Below are 25,228 nucleotides of genomic sequence, written 5' to 3' on the forward strand. Positions count from 1 at the left end.
TAATAATTTTGAAAAGTGCATTTTTACTTAATCAACTATATATTATATTAAAATTGAATATATTTAGAATTAGTTTAGATTTAAATTTTCATTAATTTACTGTTTTATATTTCAATTCAATTGTCAAAATATTTATGTCGTCAATATTTTCTTTTTGTTGTGATGTTTAATATTTACCTTTAAAGCAATTAGTCGAAGACCGACTAAGTCAGGATGGCAGAGTGTTGCATACGCCATGCAGCGCCACCTGTAGTTGAGCAGACTCCCTCTACATTCACTCACTGAACGGCTACGGGGAGCGAGCTCATTAAGATGTTCCAGCTCTAATTATTTTCTATTGTCATTTAAGTGTTTTTTTGTTATAATAAAAGCTTTAAAACGCAACCCTAGACTGCTTTGAAGCTTCATCGACACTCCCCGTCCGTAACATATATTTCAGATTTTTATTTAGCAAAATCAATATCGGACTTTTAAATAACAAAACTTAGAATGATTGATGTAATCATTATATAAACATAAAAAATAAGCTATAACAACCTACTGCATAGATCATTGTGTGTTTTTGTGTATTGAATTAAGAGTTAACTTCAGTAATTTAAGTAATTAACAATTATTCAGGGTGCGTAGCATTTGTAAAAAGTACTTAAAGGTGCTTTTTGGGAGATTTCGTTTTTAAAAGCTTTTAAAGGTGCTTTTTTCNGGTTTAGTTATTCCTCAAAGGTTTAACTACTAGAACAGGTTATCATAGTAATCGATTTTAATAAAATTTTAAGCATGCACAAACGCAGAAACTTTTATTATGTTTATTCACAGCTATTAGGTAATTTATAGTAAATTATAATAATAAAGCTTATAGCTAAAATCATTTCCTAGAATAAGCTGCATACATACAAAATAAATGCATGGAAATTTTGTACAAGGAAAAATGTTACGATGACTGAAATACATGAACAAGTTCATAAGTTTATGCAGTGTAACAAAGAACATTGAATTTAAAAAACAACATTAAGACTTAAAAATATAAATATAAACTATTTTCTCAATCTTTGCAATTTTTATTATAACATTTATTTACCTTTTATATATTGTCATCCAATGAAAAAGTCAACAAAAAGTAAAATAACAAATTATACATCAATAGGTTTAAACCTTAATTTTTAGAGTACAAAATAACAATTTGTTAGATAACTAATATAATCATCTGCTGCATACAATACAAAACATTAGTTCATAAGCTCATTTTGTAGAAATAGACAAATTGATGACTCTCATAGTTTAGGAAGTATTCTGCCATTGTTGGGTAGCAGCATAACATATTGCGATACAGGGGAAGAATTATTAATTGGTTGAGGTGATGGCAATATATTTGGTAGTATATAAGGCTGTGCTGGATTTTTATTGTAAGGGTTTATAACATAAACAGTATTAGGTGGTACAGCTGGAAGTGGAGGTACTTTTTTTGGAGGTTCTTCGACTTTCTTTCCAGCACAAATATCAACACATTCATTGAGCCTTTTCATAATAGAGTCGAGAGCCTCTTTATTTAAGTTGCACTTATTTGCTTTGATTTTTCTAAACACTTCATGGGTTTTTTTCAAAATACTCCCATAATATACATCAGTACAAGTGTTCACTGTAACTTCCATGTCATCATCTATGGGGATCATACTATGGGAGGGTGATGAGGCAGGAGAAAAATGAGGAGTTAAAAATTTCCACACTACTGCATGAATATGCCTACAAAGATTGGCATCAATCATACTGTGAACACATGTGCATGAATATTGATGCACACATATATCACATTCATCACACCGAAGACTGCAGTGTTCTGGGCATTTATCTAATTCTTTGGTAACATACAAAGGTTCCTCATCACTATCTGTATTAATAAGCCAGATCTTTTCAGAAAGAGCAGACATTTGATCTCCTGGTATTTCTAATCCTGATGTATGGCACATATTTATTGCTCCGATAGCCAAATTCAACTTATCACTATCTAACATATCTGATATGCGGTCGAGCATTTTGTACTTGACAAGCTTCAACACAACAAATAAAAATTTATCGAGCCTTTTCTTCCTGCCTTCCCTACAGCAGTAACGAAAAGTACGATGCATTACCTCCAAATGAATGTTAGTGCTTAAATTCACTTCTTTACGATAACAAAGAGCCCACATTTCAGTGTTGGATCCATATTTGTTCTGAATGAAATCTCCCAATTTTTTTGCTGTAGGGTCTTTCTGAAGAGATTCGACAAAGTTTTTAAACATACACGTAAAGACATTCNAAAGTACGATGCATTACCTCCAAATGAATGTTAGTGCTTAAATTCACTTCTTTACGATAACAAAGAGCCCACATTTCAGTGTTGGATCCATATTTGTTCTGAATGAAATCTCCCAATTTTTTTGCTGTAGGGTCTTTCTGAAGAGACTCGACAAAGTTTTTAAACATACACGTAAAGACATTCTCATTTTGACATTCTAATAATGTTCTCATTGTTTTGTAAACTTCGGCTCTACCAGCAACATTCCCCTTGAATACTTTTAACTGTGTCCTGATTTTACTGTCTATGTAAAATATGCTCCAGAGCCAACGAGGTTCATCCTCCATGACGCTCATCCAAGACTCGTAGAAAAAGGATTCATTGTCAGACATGAAATGTTTAAAAGACAAGTTTCCAGTAGATTCTTTGATGGACATCAGAAACTGCTCAATTATACCTTTATCAACCTTATTACTTATACAAAAGGCTCCTGGGAATGCATTATCGAATTCATCCATCACTAACAGAACAGTTAAATAAAATCGACCACCTTTTCGTCTGTACAAGGAATCTAAACACACAACATTTCTTTGAGCTGACAGAAGGATATGTTTTTGAAATTCAGTCATTATAACCAGCATGAATTCCTCCTGATCGCTACCAATGTTCTGCTGCTGGTAGAAGAGGACAGGTGAATCTTCCATCTGGCAGCACCGCTTAACCCAATTTTCAACACTTTCTGCATCACTTATGCCAGGATTGTATTCTTCAGCATTGAAGGCGCAATTGATCCAGCGGATATCTCTTCTCTTCATCAAGTGCAATTGAAAAGTGTCCTTATACTCACTGTCTTTTATATCATCTAACAATTTCTCAAAAGGCACTCCACTTGATACACTTTCTAAAAACAACAGAATGCATATTATCATTTTAATATTTACTGATACTTTTAAATAAGCCAAGCATTATAAAATAATTTTTAGTTTGTACACCTTTGTTTTCCCACTTTATGCTGACTAGTATTTAACCAATAAAAGCTTTTCCTATTCTAAAGAAAAATGACGATTTTGAATAATTTAGTAAGGAAAAATACACCAACTTGTTTAAGTTTCACGCATGTGAAAAAAGTAGCATTAATAAAATGAAAATGGTACATATCTGTAGCAGTTATAAGACTAGTATTAGATACTACTCTAGCATAATCATTGCTTTCATAATGTAAGAGTATACCTAGTTTTGCTAACCACAACTTAAAAATTAGAATCATACCCATTAGCCTATTATCGCTGATTCATTACAGTAAACTAGTGCAAATGAGGTGAAAAACAAAATCTAGTTGTTTGTTTGTTTTTTTAAGTAAACAAACAATTAAATAGTTGGGAATCAATTTTGGCTTATGAAAGTATTCAGATAAAAGAGGTTTGTATAATTGTGATTATTCTGTACTATGCAAAATGTAAATTAAAAATTCATAAAATACCATTAACAAATATAAAAGGAAAATTTAATTTTTTAAAATATTTTTAGATGAGTGATGTTTGACGGCATCAAATATGCCAATCCATTGAGGTTGCACTTTCTTTATAATGGAGATTATCTATGTGTACCTTCTGTGCTAAACATGTTGCTAGATGGCAGAGTTCTTGACTGCAGTGCTAAGCTTTTAAATATTTCGTAATTTGCTTTTTTCTAAAAAAAATTGCGTGCAATTTTTCGCGGCATTGATATTATGTTAATTATTTTCGAGTAAAGATATTATGGCCACTTGGACTACTTTGTTTGCTCTTGTTTTCTACTCAATTTTCATCAGCTGATGCCTGCCTTCCCTTCTTCTTCCTGCTCAATGGTAAGTTACAGACATGGTTTTGAGAGTAATTTTCCAACCAGGCTTGCATGTTTGCAGTGACTAAGATGTGAAGGGCTGAAACGAACAACAAAGTTTGTGCTCTGTGATTTATCAGCACAGTATTAAAATTTCTTACTACTGAGTGACTGGAACTATGAGTTGCGAGCTAAAAACTAATGTTACTTGTTGCTATCTGCGAAAACTAGTAGTATTTGTTGCTACCAGTAAAATTTAATATCATTCTATGTTGTTTACAAGCTTAATCCTACTTGTGGCAATTAAAAAAAAAATAGCAAATTTTCTGTGGCAGAAGTTCCTTATTTGTTCACTTGTCACAGATATTAGGGAAATTAAAATTAAAAGCTATCTCTAGGAACCTTAAATTAATAGTCAGTAATTTACTTACCTTGAATAGCTGCCTGCTCTGCAGGGGACAGTTGGACAAAAGAAGTTTCTTTACCGTGACCATAATGATGAGGAACATAACGCACTTGAACTTCATTTGTACACTCTTGGCAGTATATTGCTGCTGTGCACGCAATTCCCATTTTGCAGGTTCCACCCATTCTGAGCATTCGTTGTCTGTTTTCTCTCACTTTTGGAAGATATTTACCAGATCGGTGACACATGTAGAAAAGTTTTGGACCTTTCAGAGTTTGCCGAGAACCATGTCTCAATGTGTAAGAGCATAAAGTCTTACGCTCTATTTCACACTTCCATTTCCTAAATGCTGAAAAAAAAATTTATTATTATAACATTAGATTTATGAAATAAAAACAAGATTAAAAAAAATATTAATTTGGAACATATGAATGACTTTTAAATATAATACAATATTTCAGAATCATATGAAAAATAAGACTTTTTTTTTTTAATTTGATTTCTCAGGAATTATTTGACCGATTTCACACAAATTTTGTATTTCACCAAGCAAATTTCATTCTTAAAATTAAAAAATTATATTCCTCACAATTCAAAATTTTTTTCTAATATTATTAAATAAAATAATAAGCATTTACTAAAAATTATTTTCTACATGGAATCATTAGGTTAATAATCTTTATAATTGTGTGCAAACATTTTCATTGTTTGAAAAATTATAATAAATTAATTACCACTCATATTCGGAAAGCTAAGTATTTGATCTGACATATCCAAACTATGTTGACCTTGTAAATGTTCCCTTAGTTTGTTAACATGTCTAAAATTAATGTCGCACTCAATGCATTTAATATCATTTCCCGTTATCTTCTTCATTTTGTGGACCACTCTAAGATGCCTCCGTGTATACCCAGATTTTGAAAAAATTTTCAAACAATATTTGCATGTTAGTTTATCCACAACAGGACCATCATCTGCGTCTTCCTGTAAAAGACTTTTATGCTCTACTCCTTTCACAAGCATGACCCGTTCCTTCAATGAAGTATTATCTAAACAAACTACTGTTGTTACAGTTTCACTAGTGGATGGTTGTTCATCTGGACTACAACTGTCAACATTGTACTCTGTCAACATAGATTCATGAAATAAAAAACAAGATTAAAAAATATATTAATTTGGAACATATGAATGACTTTTAAACATAATACAATATTTAAGAATCATATGAAAAATTAGACTTTTCTTAAATTTGACTTCTCAGGAACTATTCGACCGATTTTACACAAATTTTGTATCAGCCATGCAAATTACTTTCTTTAAAATAAAAAATTATGCACCTTATTATTCAAAATTTCTTTGACTATTATTAAATAAAATAATAATTATTTACTAAAAATTATTTTCTCAGTGGAATCATTAGTTTAATAATTTTTAATTGTGTGCAAAAAATTTTTAATTCACTAAAAATATGCGAGGATATTTGCAAAAAGCAAATTTAACAATAAGAGGTTCAAACTTTGGAACACACTCCTGACCAAATGTTGGGAGTATATTTCCAAGATTGGGACCCTATATTTTGGGGGTTAAAAATCTAAATCTGACAACAACAAAAAAATGTTTATTTAGAAAAAGAAAGTTTTTATGTCTGATTTCTTAATTCAAAATATCGCTGCACTAATAAATCAGCATAATTCAGAACGTGAAGATCTGATCATTAGTTCAAAAATTATTCAGAGTGGTCTTTTTTTGTGTGTTATTCAACAGACGGGAATGAACTAATTTTGTGAATAATCTGCATAACATTGTGCGCTATTTTCAATCAGAATCAATTTTTTTTATTTCTGAACTAATTAAATACATTAACTGATTCATGAGTTAGGGAAATGAGATCAGTTTAATGCAAGAAAATAAATGCACTACATGAAAAAAATATTGAATGATCAACTTCCTTTTGGTAGAAAGTAGAAAACTAGCAAATATTGAAGTTTTAGACTTTTGGGTGGCATCTGTTTCAAATTCTTCATTATAACACTAAAATATACTTTCTTTCTCGTTAACAATTGTAAATCATCACCCTAGCATATTGTCTTAAAATAAATTATCCTTTTTATTACTTGGCTTCTCCAAGCTCCTTAATGCTAAAATGAATATAATTTTTTTTATACCTTCTGTACAATTTTACATTTAAAAAATATTTCTTCCTATCTATAAAATATTCCTTAATCTTTACTAAATTTTAGTAATTCTTTTATAATTTATTATTTTTATCTATTTTTTTACTCTTAATAGTGATATTAAAAAAATTAAGAAGAAATAATAAAAAGAAATAAAATGACTGGATAATATTTTATATTAATCTTTGTTTTTCACTCCAATTAATACAAATTTTTTTGCTTCTTAAACCTGCATATTTTTATATGTAAAGAACATTTCTTTAATAATTTACTATTTATATCCTTATACATCAAAAGTTAAAAAATAATGAAAAGAAATGAATTAGCAATTGAATATTTTACACATTTTCAAAGAATGTTAAATAGTGGTAATTTTTTATTAGCTACCTCATATTCGAGTTAAAACAAACAGTCTGTATATTCCTTCATTTCGTACATCTTATTTGCTCGATTAAATCGTTTCTTTTTTTTGTCTTGTCTTTTTTTCAAAATTAGTGTTTGGTATTTTTCCTCTTAAATATTAAAATAGAATGTTAGTTTGTGTGCAAAATGAAAGAATACATTGAAAAATATAAGACCCAAAAGATTTTACATTGTCATTCTAATGAGAACCCCAAACGCAGGTATGCAAAACTTTTTCTTGATAGCCGGCATCAGGAACTGAAAAAATACTATGTTGGGAGCCAACATAAGTAACATAAAACTGTAATTGTATAAACTTAAGGTGCATTTATATCTTAATTGAAAGTAACATGTATATACATTGCAATCTATGAAATTTGCAAAATATTACATTTGTGTGCAATCCCTGAAATTATAGCCATAATAAAACTGTAAAAAGAAATTGTGGCAATCAAGGTCAAAGTTGCTCGAAAACAATAAGTAAATTTTTTAAAAAAAAACAGGATAACCAGTAAAAAAACAATTAAAAATAAAAAAAAATTAACTTTCTAATACAGCAAAAAATTTTTCCAATACGAAAAGAACAAAAAAAAATACTTCAAATATTTTTATTAATATTTAAAATTGTTCAGGGGAAATCGCAGATTTTGCGGGCCAGTTTTGGATTGTGAGTCATAGGTTGTCCATTCCTGCTTTAATGGAATCGTGATTCTACTGATTCCTGAGTTAAAAGAAGAAAAAATTTCACTAGGAATCCGTTTTTCCAAAGAATAAATGAGATGTTGGTGCCAAAAAAGTTCTTCAAGGAATCTGATTCCTTGCAGTTCATGTTGCACTTCCTGGTCAGTAAGTTTTGTTGATAACCAGGCAGTGCCATGAGAGAAACCAAAAAAGAAGAAATCCCAGAATTTGGCAAATTTGAAGGGCATGCCATGATAAGAACTAGAACAGTACAGGAACATCGTGAGAATTGTCACCAAACGCTCTAAAAATGTCACTAAAATTATACGCAAAGGTGATAAACTAGTTGTCTTGAAATATGTTTGGAATTTACAAAATAATCATGAAAAATAGTTCTTCAATTGAATTTTGTGCAATTGAAAAAAAATTTGTTGCACTAATTTTATTGTTCTATACGTGGTATTAAAATGGAAGAATTAAATGTGCCTGGGGAAAAAAAATTTAAATGTTGAAAGCTTATATGCTGTTCTTTGCAATATACTGACAGTATAACTGGTCATCAAGAAAATAATATTTTTTGCTTATCTAGAATTGCCTTTATTAAAAATTTTATAATTTTCAGAAACTTTATTTTTGATATAATATTTTGTTAGTTCTTTCTCTGTTTTCCTCATCCAATTTATTTAGTCTCTATGTTTAATTTATTTACTGTTATTTTAGCTTTTTATTACTTAGTTTAATAAATAGTAATCTTCTATCATTATGAGACAATGATCGTAATTAATGTAAAGGTGTTATAGGTGACAATTAATAATTTTTGATGTGTACCATAACATAATTATGTAATTGTACAGTTCGATTTTATTTTCTCAAGTTTGTCTACCATATTAAGTTTTAATGAATATCTAGCTAAACCACTAAACCCACCTCGGCGGCTTAATTTAGAGCCCCTGAATTGGAGGAGCATTAGCCTTATTAAACCACTAAATTTTTCATTGCTGGTGTGAACCCGACAGATACTAATGTATAAATATCCCTTGAAATGCATTACATTTGTTTGAAAAATTATAATAAATTAATTACTACTCATATTTGGAAAGGTGAGTATTTGATCCGACAGATTACTAATATATACCCGACAGATACTAATGTATAAATATCCCTTGAAATGTATTACATTTGTTTGAAAAATTATAATAAATTAATTACCACTCATATTTGGGAAGGTGAGTATTTGATCCGACAGAAAACTAATGTATAAATTTGAAATGCATTACATTTGTTTGAAAAATTATAATAAATTAATTACCACTCATATTTGGAAATGTGAGTATTTGATCCGACAGATTACTAATGTATACCCGACAGATACTAATGTATAAATATCCCTTGAAATGCATTACATTTATTTGAAAAATTATAATAAATTAATTACCACCCATATTTGGAAAGGTGAGTATTTGATCCGACAGATTACTAATGTATACCCGACAGATACTAATGTATAAATATCCCTTGAAATGCATTACATTTGTTTGAAAAATTATAATAAATTAATTACCACTCATATTTGGAAAGGTAAGTATTTGATCTGACATATCCAAACCATGTTGACCTTGTAAATGTTCCCTTAGTTTGTTAACATGTTTGAAATTAATGTCACACTCAATGCATTTAATATCATTTCCTGTTATCTTCTTCATTTTATGGACCACTCTAATATGCCTCTGTTTATTACTAGATTTTGTAAATTTTTTCAAACAGTATTTGCATGTTAGTTTATCCACAACAGGACCATCATCTGCATCTTCCTGTATAAATCTTTTATGCTCTACTCCTTTCACAACTTTAGCCATGATCCGTTTCTTCGACGATGTTTTATCTAAGTGTACTATCGTTGTTACACTTTCACTAGTGGATGGTTGTTCATCTGGACTACAACTGTCAACATTGTATACTTCACTACTGTCCCCAATTTTTGACTGTTTTTCTGTTTCCGAAGTTTGGAAATCACTCACAATGCAATCATTTTTAATATCGTCAACTTTCTTACAATCTTCAATTACACCTCCATCAACAAAAGTATGGAGAATCATGTTTCCACCATCTCCTTTTTTAACAATTACTACTCTTCCATCATCCTTCATCATCATTACTTGCTCACTATCTTCTTCATTTGTCACGTTTGCATCACACTCGGAAATTTTGCTCTCGGCTTCTTCGGGCATTGAAATTTCTTCATGATTACTACTGTCATGAGTTTCTATGAAAACATCCTCAATTTCATTACTAGCATTTGCATTGCTATCAATAGTTTGTTCTATTATATAATTAGAAGCTACTTCTTCATTACCATCGAAGGCAGATGTAACGTAATATACAGCCTCTAATTCTTCCATAATACTATATTTGCTAAAAACAAGAAATGTTAGTAATATATTTCAAATTGACCTTTTTTGAACTACATTAGTAATCCAATTTTGTACACCTAAAATCATTAAAAAATAATGTAATATATTCAGCATTTAAAAAAATTTAAACTCAAATCTAACAAAACACTATTTATTTATTGGTACAAACAAATTCGTCTCACAAATTATATTTGCAAAATAAAAACACACTTATTACCAAGAATTTACAATTTACATCTTTTGAACATTTCCGGCTGCTTATTTCTTCTAACCAAAAACAAATTTTTTATTAAAACCAACTAAGTAATAAAAAACTCAATTAAAGGGATATAAATCGTTACTTTAATAAAACTCTAATTTTTTATTGATTATCACTTACAAATGCTTATAAATAACCAATGAAAGACACGATATAAGTGATAGGATGCTACTTTAATTTTACAAATTGAGCACCAAATGTCATGATATATAACAAAAATAGACAGCTGGAAGCGTAAATTGTAAACAGAGAAATGAGAGAAAATTTTATTTTTTTGCTCTTAGACCTGGGAATTTTCTTCAATATAAACTCACAGTAAGTCGAAAAAATAGATATGGTAAGAAAATCTATATCATAACTATTTTTGTTGTTGTCTTTCTTGTTGTATAAAGGTTCAGCTTTTTGGAATAGAGAGTTAAATACTTTTTGTGAAGAAAAAGTGAAACTTAAATTTTTTTTATTTTTATACTTTCGCTCATAAAAAAGATAAACTTGTTTATTATTGGAACAGATATGTATAAGTCTTTTTAGGTGTTTTAATGCGTAAGCATAGCTTCTATCTATTTTCTTTTATTTCTCACTTGGGAACAACATTACTCATTGTTTTTAAGTAATAAACTATGTATGTTACTGTCTTTATTTCTTATTTTTGATAAAGCTTGTAGCAGAAATATTTAAAGAGATAGATTCTGTATAAGGTCAGTATCTTTTTTATGTTATAATTGTCACTTATAAAAGCATTTGTTTCATTCTTGATAAGCTGTTGGATTTTCCAACCTCCTGATAAAAATTTCTCTTACAATATTGCAATTGTATATCAATCTGTCCTCTTTATCAATACATAAAATCATTCTGTTACAAATGATTCCAGTATTTTTCTTCTTTTTTTATGGAAGTGGAGGAAAAATTCATGTAATTATTATTTCATAGTGAATCTGATAATATTCATAACACCCTTTTAAAACTAAAAAAAAATTTTGAACACGGTTGTTTTATTATGTGAAGATACATTATATTTTACAAAAATAATTGACAAAGTAATTAAAGGAGGTTATGATTTCTACATATTTTTTTTCTAATTGTAATTAAGTAAAAGATTTTTATTATGTTTGAAATCTATGACAGAATGAAGTGTTACTTTTCAGACACAAAAATAATCTAGTGCTAAAATAAATTCATAATTCTTAGGTTTTTATTATTACTTTTATTTACCTCTCTTATCCTCTTTATATTATTATTCTCTTTTTGAAATTACTTACAATTACTGCCCAACAGCAAATAATTTCCCCCTTTTAAACAAAATAATTTTATTATGTGTTTATGAAACACACATAATGTGATTAACAAAATTTAGTCTTAATTTTTAAAGGCATCTGAAGATGATTTTTATTTTCAATTTTTAGATGAAAATAGTTGCAAATAAAGATCTTTATTTTTTTAAAAAAAATTAGAGTATTTCTCTTGTAATATCACTTATAAATTATATTAACTTATATTCAGACTTTAGCTTTTTAATCTTTTATGCCTTTAAGCTTTCTTTAAATTTTATGGGAGCATTATAAACATCAAAGAAAGTTTCATTACCCAATAAACAATTGTAAAAAATTTGTTGCTATTCATTTTCTATGTATTATTCATTCCATTGCTTTATATTTCTTTTATATAGACTTTAATACTATCTGCTAAAAGGATACTTTGCTGTACAAAATTTTTCGACCGTACTGTAGCTAGAGCTAAGATTGTTTTCCTTTCCCGGTAAGGATTTTGTTGATATTAAAATGACACTAAGTTTGTAGATTAATTTTACATGTGTGCATATGTTAATTTGTCTATGTTTGATACAATTTTTTATGATAAACTTTACTGATTACTTGCATAAATAATTTTATATATATATATCTATAAATGAATTATTTACAAGCTTAGCCGGTGAACAGTCTTATTTAATCTTTTATCTAATACTAAATATTGTAGATCTTAGCAGTTGAGTGTACAAAATGTCATGTTTAAATGTTTTCAGAATGGATTAATGTTTTACATGCATTTTGCTATTCTCTGTTAGCAAGTAATCTTAGAAAACCTGTCTTTTGATAACAAATTAAAATACCGGGAGTATGAATGCTTAGAAGCAGAAGGTTAAAATAAGGCCGTCCGCACAGTGAGGATGAGAGCAGGAGGGGGAAAAAAACTAGTTTAACTCTTGCCTCTCGACCATGAGGGTTTTCTGGGGGTGAGCTGAAAAATGACTGAACATTGAAAAGTGTAGTTCATCTCCTCAATGCAGGCACAGATTCAGCAATGTGCAGTAGCAACGGCATTTGTGTAAGCTAGCATCATCGGATAAAGACATTTTTTTTTCTAGTGATGTATTTTAAAGAAATTAAGAAAACTTATAATACTTACTATTATTATGAAACTTATAAACTTATTATTATTATGAAGATAAGCGGCTTTTCTTTTTATGAAAAAAACTGTATATATTTTATTCTTGATACTGATTACTCTTATTTCTTCACAACAGTTTTTTTTTTAAAAATTTAGATGCACAGAATTGTTCTTCAAAGTTGTTATTTAATGTAACTAACTCAATTTACTTTGAAAAATGTGCACCATAATTAGCAAATATGATAGCTGTTACAAAGTGGAAAAATTCTACATAGATATTAATCATCATTATCAATTAAAAATGTTCAAAAATGTCATCAAAGTTCACTAAAAGGGTAACTTTTAAACTTGAAAACCTAACTTTTAAAAAAGAACTTTTAAACTTTGATTACATAATTTATGCCTGTAATATTAATTAAGCGCAATTTTGTGCGCTTAAAATTAGTCTAGGGAGCAATTTTTAACTTTCACGTTTCACTTTCTCCCAATAATTAATTTTGTTCAAGACTTATATAAAACTGTCATTAATTAGTTGATTAATAATGTAGTTGAAAGTTTTGTTGCGAAGAAACTAAAATATCTTAACTTTTTTTGAAAATAGAAAGTACATAAACTAGTACAGACCCTATTCAAACTTAATTAAGTGTAATTAATTAATAATTTCAGCTTAAAATAATTAATAAGAAATGTTGTTAATTACATTTATATTGTTATTTCTATTCAGAATCGTCCCTATTTTGAGCAAAATCATGTACGAACAGGAGGCAAGATTTTACGGGAAGCAAAAATAGTGTCAAACCTATTTGAAAGGTTCGTAGGAGTTGTTTGCCTGTTGGAGGGAAAAAACTCTGCACTTAATGTGCACTTTCTAGTGGAAACCTATGGGAAGCAAATTTTCTGTATTCCTCTCAGCTCCCGCTTGCCTCCTCAGCGTGCAACCGGTCTTCCTATTGTCAACATTTGAACTTTAAGACTAATTTACTCAAATATATAAAAATATCCCTTTGAGTCATCAACCACTCTGTTCTTTAATTCTTACACAAATTCCCAAATATTTATAGAGATTAAGTACTTAGTTATTATCACTAGTCAATATTGACTTTTTGATGCCAAACACAAGTGTGAAAAATTAGGAGGAAAATTATTAAACCACAGCTAGTAAAAATAATTTTGTAACATGTTCTAATTGTATATTATCCTAAATATATAGTTGAAATGTATAATTTATTTGCTATGATATCAGTTTTTTCAATGAAGTAAAAGAACTTTTGATGAAACTTTGAAGCTGAAATGTGATTTAAAAGCATCTAAAAAGAAATTGTTTAAGTATAATTAAATTAAAATATAAAAATTGAATAAATGCAATAAATTGAATGTATGCATAGCAATTTTAATGTTATAAATTAAAGCAAGATTGGTAGTTTAAATTATCAACTTAACAAAAGTTTATGGCACATACTTTACTCTAACAAAAACAAAGTTAAAGTGAAACAATCCAATGTTTTGTTATGAATATGGTTAAAAATACTATTTAAATAAAAAAACATCAGTGTTTTTTCTTCCTTGAAGGTTGTATTCGATGGCTTCCACTGATTCAACAACAATTGCTGTCTGTCAATTAAACTGCACATCAGATAGAAAGAAAAATTTTGAAACCTGTAAAAATTTTATAAACTTGGCTGCTGCTCGCCATGCAAAGGTAGAAATTATTAAAAAATTCTGGTGAATTTATTATTACATTTTAAATCATTGTTGCTTCAATTTTTTAACTTTTATTCTTTAACTATTGCCTATTCTTTTTTATTTATCTCAATTTAATATCTCCTGATTTTTTATGTTGCTGCTTGCTTAGAGTCTAACTTCCCTCGTTATTGCTAATTTTTCCATTTTAAATTTAATTTTTATTTCTAAGTCTCACTCAAATTTATTTTATAACAGACTGAAACATTTGATACTAAATATTTTCTACCATCTAGACCAAAAGAAGGTTAAACATAAACTTTTATTTTCAAGAATGTAAAATAGTAAAAGTAATGATTTGCATGCAAATTTACATATTCAGCATGTAATTTCAATTGTATTACTAACTGAGAAATTAATATCTCCTTTCCCCTGTGGCCTCCCTAAATCGTAGTATTCTCGTTTCACAGTTAATTTAGAAATTCCAAACAAATGCTTGAGAGCAGATTTTTTTAAAGAAATAAATGGGGTTTTTTTATAACTATTTATATCTATTTTAAAACTTATTTGGATTTTTTAAGTACAGCATTTAGTATTTACTTACGAAGCTCTTATTGTGAAATAAATAAATAAATGAAAATAAAATTTAACAAAATTTGAATTACATCTAAGTTTATCTTCCCCTTTTTATAATTTTTTTCATTGTTGTCAAAATTTGTAAATTCTATTTAAAATACAATAACAACTCTCTTTTAAAAATATTTTATTTTAAAGCTAAGACATGTATGTCAAGAATAATTATCCTTATTATATTTGCATTATGGGGCCATCCGCAAATGATACACAGTTGGAGGGGAGGGAAGGTTTGTGAAATTGTGGCAATTTATAACTAGGGGGAGGGAAGAAATAACAAGAAATATGGAAAAATGGTTAAAATAAAAGGTTGGACCCTTTAAAAAATTAAGCTTAAATTATATTATTTTGACCATTACTAACTATTTTTTTTAATTTGTTTCCTTCTCTTTAAATTTAATAACTAAAATAAAATATCTCTAATAGAAAAGTAGACTAAGCTTTAGGGTGGAAAGACATTTTATTTTTTACAGAATCTCCAAATTTATTTTTATATCAAAACTATGTACTATGATACATTAATTTAGTGAGAAAGAAAAAGGAAATACGAACCGAAATTTAAAGAAAAAAAAAGCTATAGATTTTCAAAATTACCTATCTGAAAAAGATGTTCTGTTGTTAATTTTTAGGTTAAGCATTGCCACAAGGGGTTAGAGTTAGAAACTTTAAAATGAAATTATTGGACTAATTCTGTTTAACCTTTCTTCGGCTGATGCAAATTTTGATTAATAGAATTCGTTTTTAATGTATTAGGATTACTTTTTAATGTACCTTAATAAGAATCCTTTTTCTAAAATTTCTTAACCATTGCTAGAAATGTTTTAGTATAAAAACCTTTTTCTCATTTATAATGTTACTAATATTTAGAAAATTTATTGAAGACAATTTCGAAATATTTTATGGGCTTATAATAAAATTTTATTTAATTTTTAATATTTATTGAGATTATGTAATTATGTTTTATGTTATTGAGATAATATAATTTATTGGCCCAATAGGAGCACTTAAGTATTCAATTAGTGGTCCAAAACCTTAAAATGGTCGACAAACTTGAGGGGGAGGGGGAATCGAACTTTACAATTACATAATTCATATTATGGTACGCGTGGAAGATTATTAATTACCATCTATAACATCCTATAACTATATAGGTTTATTAGCCCATAATGACTGAATATTAGTATTTATTAAAATTAAGTGTAAAAGAGCTAAATTAACATTAGTAAATAGATTCAACATACAGATTGAAATGCTAATACCTATAAATAAATAAAGGAGGAAAACAGAGTAAGTAAGAACTGATAAAATATTATGTTAAAAATTAACTATCTAAAAATTATAAACTTTTAAATAGTCAATTCTAAAGGAGCAAAAAATACTATTTTATTGATAAACAATTACACTGTTAGTTCATGAATGAAAATCACAGCACAACATGTAAATTTGAAATTTCAGCATTTAAATTTAAAAAATTGTGTACCAGACTCTTTCTGTTATTCCACTTGAATACCAAACATTCAAATGCCATACCAAGTGTAGAAGATTAGTATAAAAAAAAAATTTTAAACTGTGCGTAATTCGATACAAAAAAAATATTTTTAATTATTATTCTAAAATTCCAAACATATTTCATTCAACAAATTTGTCGCCCATTCGACATTTGTAGAACATTTAACAAGAATTGTCGCTGTACTGACATGAACCCTACTTAAGAGTGTCTTTGTGTTTTAAAGTCCGCCTTCTATAATCTTCATATTTTTACAAGTTGTACATTTGTAAACCCTACAGATTAACCATAATAGAATAAACTCAAAAGTTAATGTTTTTTAGGACATCTCCATACCACCAAATCGAGAGAAAAAAAACTTTGTAAATTGACTCTAAATTTCTGTATGAATTTTATTTTCAATGTTGCTTAAAAAAATATGCTTGTTTCAGATGGTCTTTTTCCCAGAATGCTTTGATCATGTTGGAGAAAGCAGGAATCAATCTATACAATTAGCTGAGCCTTTAGAAGGTGCATTGATATCTGACTATCGTCAGCTGGCTACACAAAATTCAATATGGCTTTCTCTAGGTGGATTTCATGAAAAGGTTTGTAAAAGTTTAAATAATATTTGCTTTTGTATGTGATGTTCAGTCAAATACTAAATTCAATCATGAATGATATTGCTTTTTGTTGACTTTTAAGTAAATCTAGTTTTAAATGCTATAAAAAATTACGTCTTCATAAAATTTATCAAAATAAAATCCTAATATGATTTTATAATACTCTTTAATTTATTAATCTTTAATACATTTTCTCATTCTTTAATTCATTCAACATTAGGCCATGTTATATGTTTCAAATTATATTTTTGGAAAAATTAAAACGTATTTTAATTTTTCCTGATATAATTCGGTTATTTATATCTAGCGGTTTTGATTTTTTCTCATAAACCCTTTGGCAGAATTTTTCTAACTTTCTGTGACAATTCTCTTTAGTACTAATACCTTTCTGAAAGATATTTTTATTAGTGACAAATATATATATTACTAATTTAAAGTAACAAAGGTGCTTTTTGTTTATAAGCAAAGCCGTCACAACTAGAATGGAACAGTATATAATTTTTTTAATTATAAATGTAAGAATTTTTTTTTTAAATCTAAATATGAAAGAATACATGTTATATTATTATCGGCAATATTCCCCTGTTCTAAAAAATATTTGTATAATTAACCTTTTTTAAATTTTTGCTATTTGGAAATTACTTTTTATAATGTCAATCTGAAATTCTAGCTAAAGCCAGTCATTGCAGAATTTTTTTTTTATTCTTAAAAGAAGGTTTTAAAAAAATCACAAGTGCTTATTCGTGCCATGATTCTGCCACGGGACTCATAAATATTGAAATATTTTTTAATCTGAGAACAGAAATGGTATTTAAAACAGATATTATACTTATTTTTAAAAGCTGAAAACAATGTTGAATGGAGGTATGCTTTGAAGCTGTATTAATGCCACCTATTATTTCACTAATTCATTTATATTTTGCTGGTTTTATTATCTCATAGGGATCCTCTGTAGATCAGGATAAAGTTTACAACTCTCATATTTTAATAAATTCCAGTGGCGATATTGCTGCTGTTTATCGTAAGATTCACCTCTTTGATATTGATGTTCCCGGAGGTGTAAGATTAAAAGAATCTGATTACACAATACCAGGAAAAGAAGTTCTTCCTCCTGTTGATACTCCGGTTGGAAAAATTGGACTAGGTATTGTATCCTTTTTTAAATGAATCATTTTTTGCCAGCATCTATTGATGTCTTACAATACTTTATACAAATTACAGGTGAATTTTAAATTGTATTTCAGACTAATGACTATAAAATATTATTTCATTAAGAAAATACTATCTATAATAATATAAAGAGATTGTCTGCTAGTGTCTTGTATAACTTCAAAACCATTTGTGCTAGTGTCTTAAAATTCGCACTGCAGCATTGTTTTAGCATTAGATATTGTTGTTATGAATTAAACTAGACACCTTTTGTTTTCATTTATATGAAAGATAATATCAGTGATTATAAGCAAGCTAAAGCTTTATTTAATCAAAAGTTGGATCTATCGGACATTTTTTCTGTAATTACTTAACTTGGATCAATTTTTTCGAGTAAGCATAGACAAAATCAATGTTAGACGATCAATGTCAAATTCATTGATCAAAAACAATACGATGTCACGTAATATAGTTAATCTTCATTGAAGTTATTCCTAGGAATAAAAAAAAACAGGGTGCTTCCTCACAGAAAAGGGCACTGACTTAACACTGCAATAATTTATCGAATGTGAAGTATTATGTAATAACTGAATTTGATCCTCAAAATTTTTTATATTACTTTCTTATAGTATTTATGCATGTATTTTAAAAAGTAATGCTCATTAATTATTAAAATAAGAGAAAAATTTGTAGTTTATGAAAAAAATAATAAAAGACATTCTAAAAGAAAATCACTGTGCACAAATTTTATGAAAAAAAAAACTAAAAAAAAACATGATTAATTGATCATTTAAATTATGAGATAATGAGCATTTAAAGGTGCATTTGAGAAAGAGGTATTTAATTGAAAAATTTCAAACAATCACTTTAAAAATTCATTAATATACCTTCCACTCCCCGAACTTGTAAAGATTTAACCTGTTGAGAATGATACTACAAAATATTTGTAATAGTAATCAGAATTAGACCTTTAAACACAGATAATTTTATGAGTGTGTAATTGTTATTTAAACAGTGAATAATTTTTTTTAATGGAATATGAATAAAACGACAATGTTTTTGAAGGATGGAGGTTTATTTTTTCAAAAAGAGCATAGAGGATGCATCAACGGACAGGCAAGATGGGCCGCCCTTCTAAAAACACTTAGGGGGAACACTGTCTTTATTTTGAGGAGTAGATCTAAAAACGTGTTAATCTTATAACATAAAGTCACTACAAAATTTTGCAAATAATAATTATTGTTGGAGTTATTTTAATTGCTTTAATTATGACAGTATATGGCTTTTTGTTTTGTGGACGATTGTGTAGTGCTGTTTAAAATCAATTGACTAATTCTTGACTTTTTTTTACCCAGTATAAGACCCTGTATTTAGCTGTTTTATAATAATGATAAAAACACTGTATTAATAACAAAACTTATATACAATAAAACAAATAGAAAAAATTTAGCGGCAAAGAATTTAACCCTCGCCAGGTGATATGTTTTTCATTAAACTATCCAAAGAAAAGTAGTAATCTATTCATATTTTACAGTTGTTTTCTACTTTAAAAGAGTATCCAAATAAAGTATCCAAGAAAAAAGTTGTAAACTATTTGTTTTCTACTTTATAATATCTGCACAAATGTAACCTTATTTTCTTTCAATTGCTACATGTTTCCTATCATGCAAAATATAATATGTGGGAATGCCATTAAATATGACATTAAAGATTTTAGATAGATTGTATTCTTTTATCTTATCTTTGTAAAAAGGTTTATTTTACAAGAGAAAATATGTTGTGTTGCTTGATTTGAACTTTATGAACAACATTTTTAACTGTGCATAAATTACTCTTTTGTTTTAAAATAAATCCTTGAACTATATTTGTATAAAAAGTTTCAAGTTTCTTTAATTATTTCTAATGTAATATTAAAATTAAAATTTCTTTGTAATTAAAATTATTTATTAGTATTTATTTAGAAGTCTCGAAGAGATATTACAAATTTTTCGGGACTAGAAGCCAAAGTGCTAGAAGTGCACCCTTATATTAAGAGTGTATTTGGATGTTTAAAAGTACCTGTGAAACTATGTGATGGGTAATTGCTATTTCTTTAATACTTGTTTCCACTTGAAAGTTTGCTATTTAACGCTAAATGCTAATGCCTTTCCCTCACATATTAAGTAGAAAGTGTTGTAAAATTTTTTAATGTTTGATTATAATTTATACAATCAAATACTACAGGGATTTTTCATTGAATGTTCAATCACTGATTCTTCCACGGTTTAATCCTTTTTATTAAATCTTATATTACTAAATAAAAATGAAAATACACTTGCAAAAAAAACACACTCAGGGGTCTGTCCTGGCCGAATTTACTACCGTTGAGCGCTACCTTCACAAATTCAACTTTAGGAAAAACGTTAGTTTCACAAATTCAACTTTAGGTAAAACGATAGTTTCACAAATTACTTTTTCTTAAAATTTATTTTTGTATGCCTTAAGAAACGACAAATCCATACTTTTGTGTTGATTTTTTAATATAATTTTTAATTTTTCACAAATTGTGTCTAAATTTTCACAAAATAGGTACCTCTCAGAAAAACCTAGACAGACCCCTGACACTGTACTTTCATACGATTTATAAATGTTAGTAATTCTGAATATTAAGTTGCATTCTGTTTAATATTAGTGAAGCGCTGTTCCATAGTTTCTACTGATAATCTCTAGTTGTACAATTTTTTAATTACTTTGTTTTACTTATTTTTTTTGCTATACATTTATTTATTTTACCTTACATTTTACATTGAAGTGTTATGATCTCAGATTTCCTGAGTTTTCTCTTGCCATGACTGAATCTGGAGCTGAAATTCTTACATATCCATCAGCATTTACTCAAGTCACTGGAATGGCTCATTGGGAAGTATGCAACTATTATTAAATTTTTTAATAACAAAATTCAACCTGTTTAGAATGAACTAATATGTAAATAATACCTGGTGAATCGGATACTAAAGAACATTTTTAGATGTTTACTAGTCGGAGCAAAAATTGTTTATGTAGTTAATTCAGGAATGTCACGGAGGTTAAAGCTCTACAATTTTGTGACCAACAGCATGACTCTGGCATTGCGCACAAGCCGCCTTTACTTCCCAGACAAACTAGTACCTATCGATCTAAAGCTGAGGGCTTCAAGCCGCCACTGAGATTTGAACCTTAATCATTCACACTTACAGCTAGCTGAGTGCCTTCTCATTGCAAAAACATAGAAATACATAGAACAACAATTGAAAATAAAACACCTAAAAATCACAATTGGAAAGGAAAGACATCAAAATAAAAATGGGAAATAAAAAAAAAAATTTTATAAGATTTTCTTTTAATACTCATTTTACCTCATAAAATGGTAAACACTCTGATTCAAAGCAAGAAACAGGCGGAAAAAGGTTTACTGTTAGCTGCAAAATTCAGATAGCTCTCATTGTTATTGCCGGATTTACTTAAGCATTTTGACAAGTTGAACTGCTGAAAATGTTAATCTGAACTGGTAATTGAAAAGGATTGAGAAGAAATGAGGGTGAAATTAAAAGCAGGATGGAAAAAAAATCTGTTCAACTTTCAATGGATTTTTATTTCTAAGATAATTTGGTAGTCCAAAAGTAAAGTTGAAAATTTTCCACAAAGATACTATCTTATTTTTTTAAATATGGTTATGGATTTGGATTTTCAAAGAAGCATAATCTTGACTTAAATAAAGGATGGGTTCGTATTCTTCAACTTTCAATGGATTTTTATTTCTAAGATAATTTAGTAGTCCAAAAGTAAAGTTGAAATTTATCCACAAAGATACTATCTTATTTTTTTAAATAGGGTTATGGATTTGGATTTTCAAAGAAGCATAATCTCTACTTAGAAAAAGGATGGGTTCATATTCAGTTATATACAGTTCTAATTTTTTTTTTGCGTCCCAAGAAACATAACACAGCTATCTGTCTTTTATGAATAAATTTTGCATTACCTAAACTTATGGAAATTATAAAGTATTTTTTCTTGATTTTGCCATGGCCGGATTAGGCATGGCCTGGAGCCCCCAATGATTAGGGGCCCCCTTTAAATGGATTTTTTGAAAATAAATTAAGAAAAACAATGATTTTTACATTTTTTCAAAATTTTATGATTATTTTTTAGTTCTAATTTAATAAAATAAAGTAAAATTTAATTTATTATTATTTATTTTAATTTTGAATGTGCTTTCTTAAATGAAAAGATATATAAATACTTTTATATTTGAATAAATAAAAAATATACAAGAAAAAAATTTAATCTAAGGGCCCCAAAAATTTGAATGACCTAGGGCCCCGCGTACGCTTAATCCGGCCCTGGATTTTGCATATGTAGATTTAAGTGACGTAGCTAAGAAATCGGTGTTTGTATGTACTACAGAAAACATGCATATCATATCTCAAACTTAGTTAATAGGTTAAATCTACAAAAATTTAGCTTACAACAAGTGCAAAAATAGCAAATTGCATGCTTGTTGCTTGAAATTTTTATCAAGCTTTATTAAATGTTTAGGTTTAAATAATTTTTTAAGAGTGCAATATGGCTAACACTTAATCTATTTGATCTGAAAAATTTCAAGCAAATATTACAATTATTTTTTATAATTTTTCAAAACTATAATACCCTTTAGCCACATTGAAATTATAATAAAAATGTATAGTAAGTTCTTTTATTGAAACTGATTCATAATCAAAGACAAAATTTTTTAAATATTTGTAGAGATTAAGAACAGTAATTGTTGGAAAAAAATGTAAATAATCACTAATTGCATTTCATTTCTTTAAATAAATTAATAATAAATAATTTAAGCTAAAGGTATTTTAAGTTTTATTTTTGCCTTTTTGTTGACTCACTATAATTTAATTTCTCCAGTATTTATGAAGACCAAAACGGAAAATATTTCATGTGCATTAGAACTGATCGTGAAAAAGAGTGAGTTTGTGCGCAGATGTGAAGGGTTTTTCTACAGTATAGTCCACCATCACTGTTTAAAAATCTCAAGAAGAGGCAATTTTTTTCATTATTGGTTTCTCAAAACTTAATAAGCCACCAAATACAACAGATGGTGGTGCAATCATCATTTTTGTGAAAAATGGATAGAAACCGCTCTCCCCCTTTTTCCTTCATACGTATTAATCATTGTTACAAATTATTACTTTTCAATCGCAATTTGTATGAGTTCAAAATATGTAAATATTTTTAATCAGTTGTTACAAAACTTTTATTGCTTTCAGTTTAAATGAAAACATAAAAGTTTTTGTTTGTTTCTCTCTTTAGCACAAAAAATAGAAACTTAGTAAAAGTTATATGAACTTATTTTTTTGTTTTACATGCTAGAAATGCATGAAAAAAAATATTGTTTTTTAATTGTCTTTCATCAATAATTCTGCTATTAACATTAGTATTTCATAATTTTAGGCAATGCTTAGATCTAGAGCAATTGAATCACAATGTTATGTTGTTGCTGCTGCTCAAACAGGTAAACATAACCCAAAGAGGACATCATATGGACATGCAATGGTAACTTTTATCGATGTTTTATTAACTGATAACTAATCAAATTTATTTATTTATTCACATTTTAGATTTTTGTCGCTCATAGTAATTACAGCACACATGTAGTAGCATATATATACACATGTATACAGTTAATAAATTAATGAGATGAAAATGTTGTCCTGTCTATCAACAAAGAAAATAGTGTAAATCTTATTGATATACCTTTAAATGACAAAAAAAAATCTTCAAATAAATTGAACAGAATGCTGTTCCAAAAAAATTTTGCAAAGTTTTTTCAGTCAGAAAGGTATAACGTCATATTTAGTAACAAAAATTTGCTTTTAATAGAATTAATTGTAAACCAATACAATATTATAAATATTCTTTGTGATATTGTATAAATATTCTTAGTTTCTTCTTTAAAAATTATATTTTTAAATTTTTTCTTGAGTTTAGATAAAGGTATAAGAAAATGGTGACAAAAAATTTTTAAAAAAATATCATCAAATACCTTATTCAAAAGTTAGAAAATTTCACTATTTAATTCCTTGAAAACTGCTTTTGTTACTAGAAAAATTTGTAACAAAACTTTTCTCCAAAATTTTAATTTGGAAGCTTTTGTTTTAAAATACAAGTTAAATAAAGCTTTTTAATTTTTTAATTCATTATCAAAATATTATTTTGATTGATAGGTATATTTATTTGAAGCTGGTTCAATTATGCAATTTTTCATGTTCTTTTTACTCAGTAAAATTTGCATTCAATCAGTTAACTAAAATAAAATTAGTTTTTTTTCTCTAATTCTAATTTGTTTTCTTTCTGTACTATAAATTATTTTATTAATTCAACTTAATTTACAATTTCTGGTGCATTTCTTTTTGCATACTTTCATTATGAAAGAAAAAAAACTTTGATTCAACTTAAGAAAAATGTTAGTTTTCCAAATTTTTCAATTTTTACCAATAAGCATACTTTTATTGCATATTAAGCATTGCTTTCTCAAAACTAAAATAATATACATATACAACGGCATACATATATACATATATATACATCTTATCTGTGATTTATATATACATCTTTTTTATCTAAATACATCTAGTTTTTAATATGTACTTTTTTCAATTTCGATAGCATGCTAAATATTGCTGGGTTTTGCTGAAAATGTAATTTTTATCTTTATATCCCTTTTTATTATTGCTAGTGTAGTTTAGTTTTAACCGTCGTCGTTTCTACTTCTGCCTACAGAAAATTAGTTATGCTACCTATATATATATATATATATATATATATATATATATATATCTT

The 25,228-nt window shown here is 27.7% G+C and overlaps 2 protein-coding genes across 6 annotated transcripts in view; one reads left to right on the forward strand and one right to left on the reverse strand.

Moving 5' to 3' along the window:
- Positions 1 to 763: 763 nt before the first annotated feature.
- Positions 764 to 10,577, reverse strand: LOC107439936 (uncharacterized). 2 transcript variants are annotated; one of them, XM_043053604.2, is made up of 5 exons: positions 9,315 to 10,408; positions 5,231 to 5,620; positions 4,522 to 4,845; positions 2,308 to 3,170; positions 764 to 2,123 (listed from the first exon to the last, which is right to left on the reverse strand). In XM_043053604.2, the coding sequence occupies exons 1-5, from the start codon at positions 10,150 to 10,152 to the stop codon at positions 1,269 to 1,271; spliced, it is 3,270 nt and encodes a 1,089-aa protein (XP_042909538.1). In that variant the 5' UTR covers positions 10,153 to 10,408; the 3' UTR covers positions 764 to 1,268. The 2 variants fall into 2 exon arrangements, with proteins under 2 accessions (XP_042909538.1, XP_071042815.1); XM_071186714.1 differs by lacking the exon at positions 5,231 to 5,620 and having other exon boundaries at positions 9,315 to 10,577.
- Positions 10,578 to 10,634: 57 nt separating this feature from the next.
- LOC107439932 (NFT-1 protein) overlaps positions 10,635 to 25,228 on the forward strand; it is a 32,122-nt gene continuing 17,528 nt past the window's right edge. Inside the window, exons 1-7 of one of the 4 annotated variants that reach the window (XM_043053605.2) lie at positions 10,635 to 10,760; positions 12,090 to 12,178; positions 14,378 to 14,507; positions 17,060 to 17,215; positions 18,173 to 18,379; positions 21,171 to 21,281; positions 23,840 to 23,941. In XM_043053605.2, the coding sequence (XP_042909539.1) occupies positions 10,758 to 10,760; positions 12,090 to 12,178; positions 14,378 to 14,507; positions 17,060 to 17,215; positions 18,173 to 18,379; positions 21,171 to 21,281; positions 23,840 to 23,941 (798 nt within the window). In that variant the 5' untranslated portion in view covers positions 10,635 to 10,757. Of the gene's footprint in view, positions 10,761 to 12,089; positions 12,179 to 14,358; positions 14,508 to 17,059; positions 17,216 to 18,172; positions 18,380 to 21,170; positions 21,282 to 23,839; positions 23,942 to 25,228 lie in introns of all 4 variants that reach the window. The other 3 variants (XM_043053608.2, XM_043053606.2, XM_043053607.2) reach the window with 3 other exon arrangements.

Source organism: Parasteatoda tepidariorum, chromosome 10 (genome assembly GCF_043381705.1).
Source record: "Parasteatoda tepidariorum isolate YZ-2023 chromosome 10, CAS_Ptep_4.0, whole genome shotgun sequence".
In the NCBI taxonomy this organism is placed as follows: domain Eukaryota; kingdom Metazoa; phylum Arthropoda; class Arachnida; order Araneae; family Theridiidae; genus Parasteatoda; species Parasteatoda tepidariorum.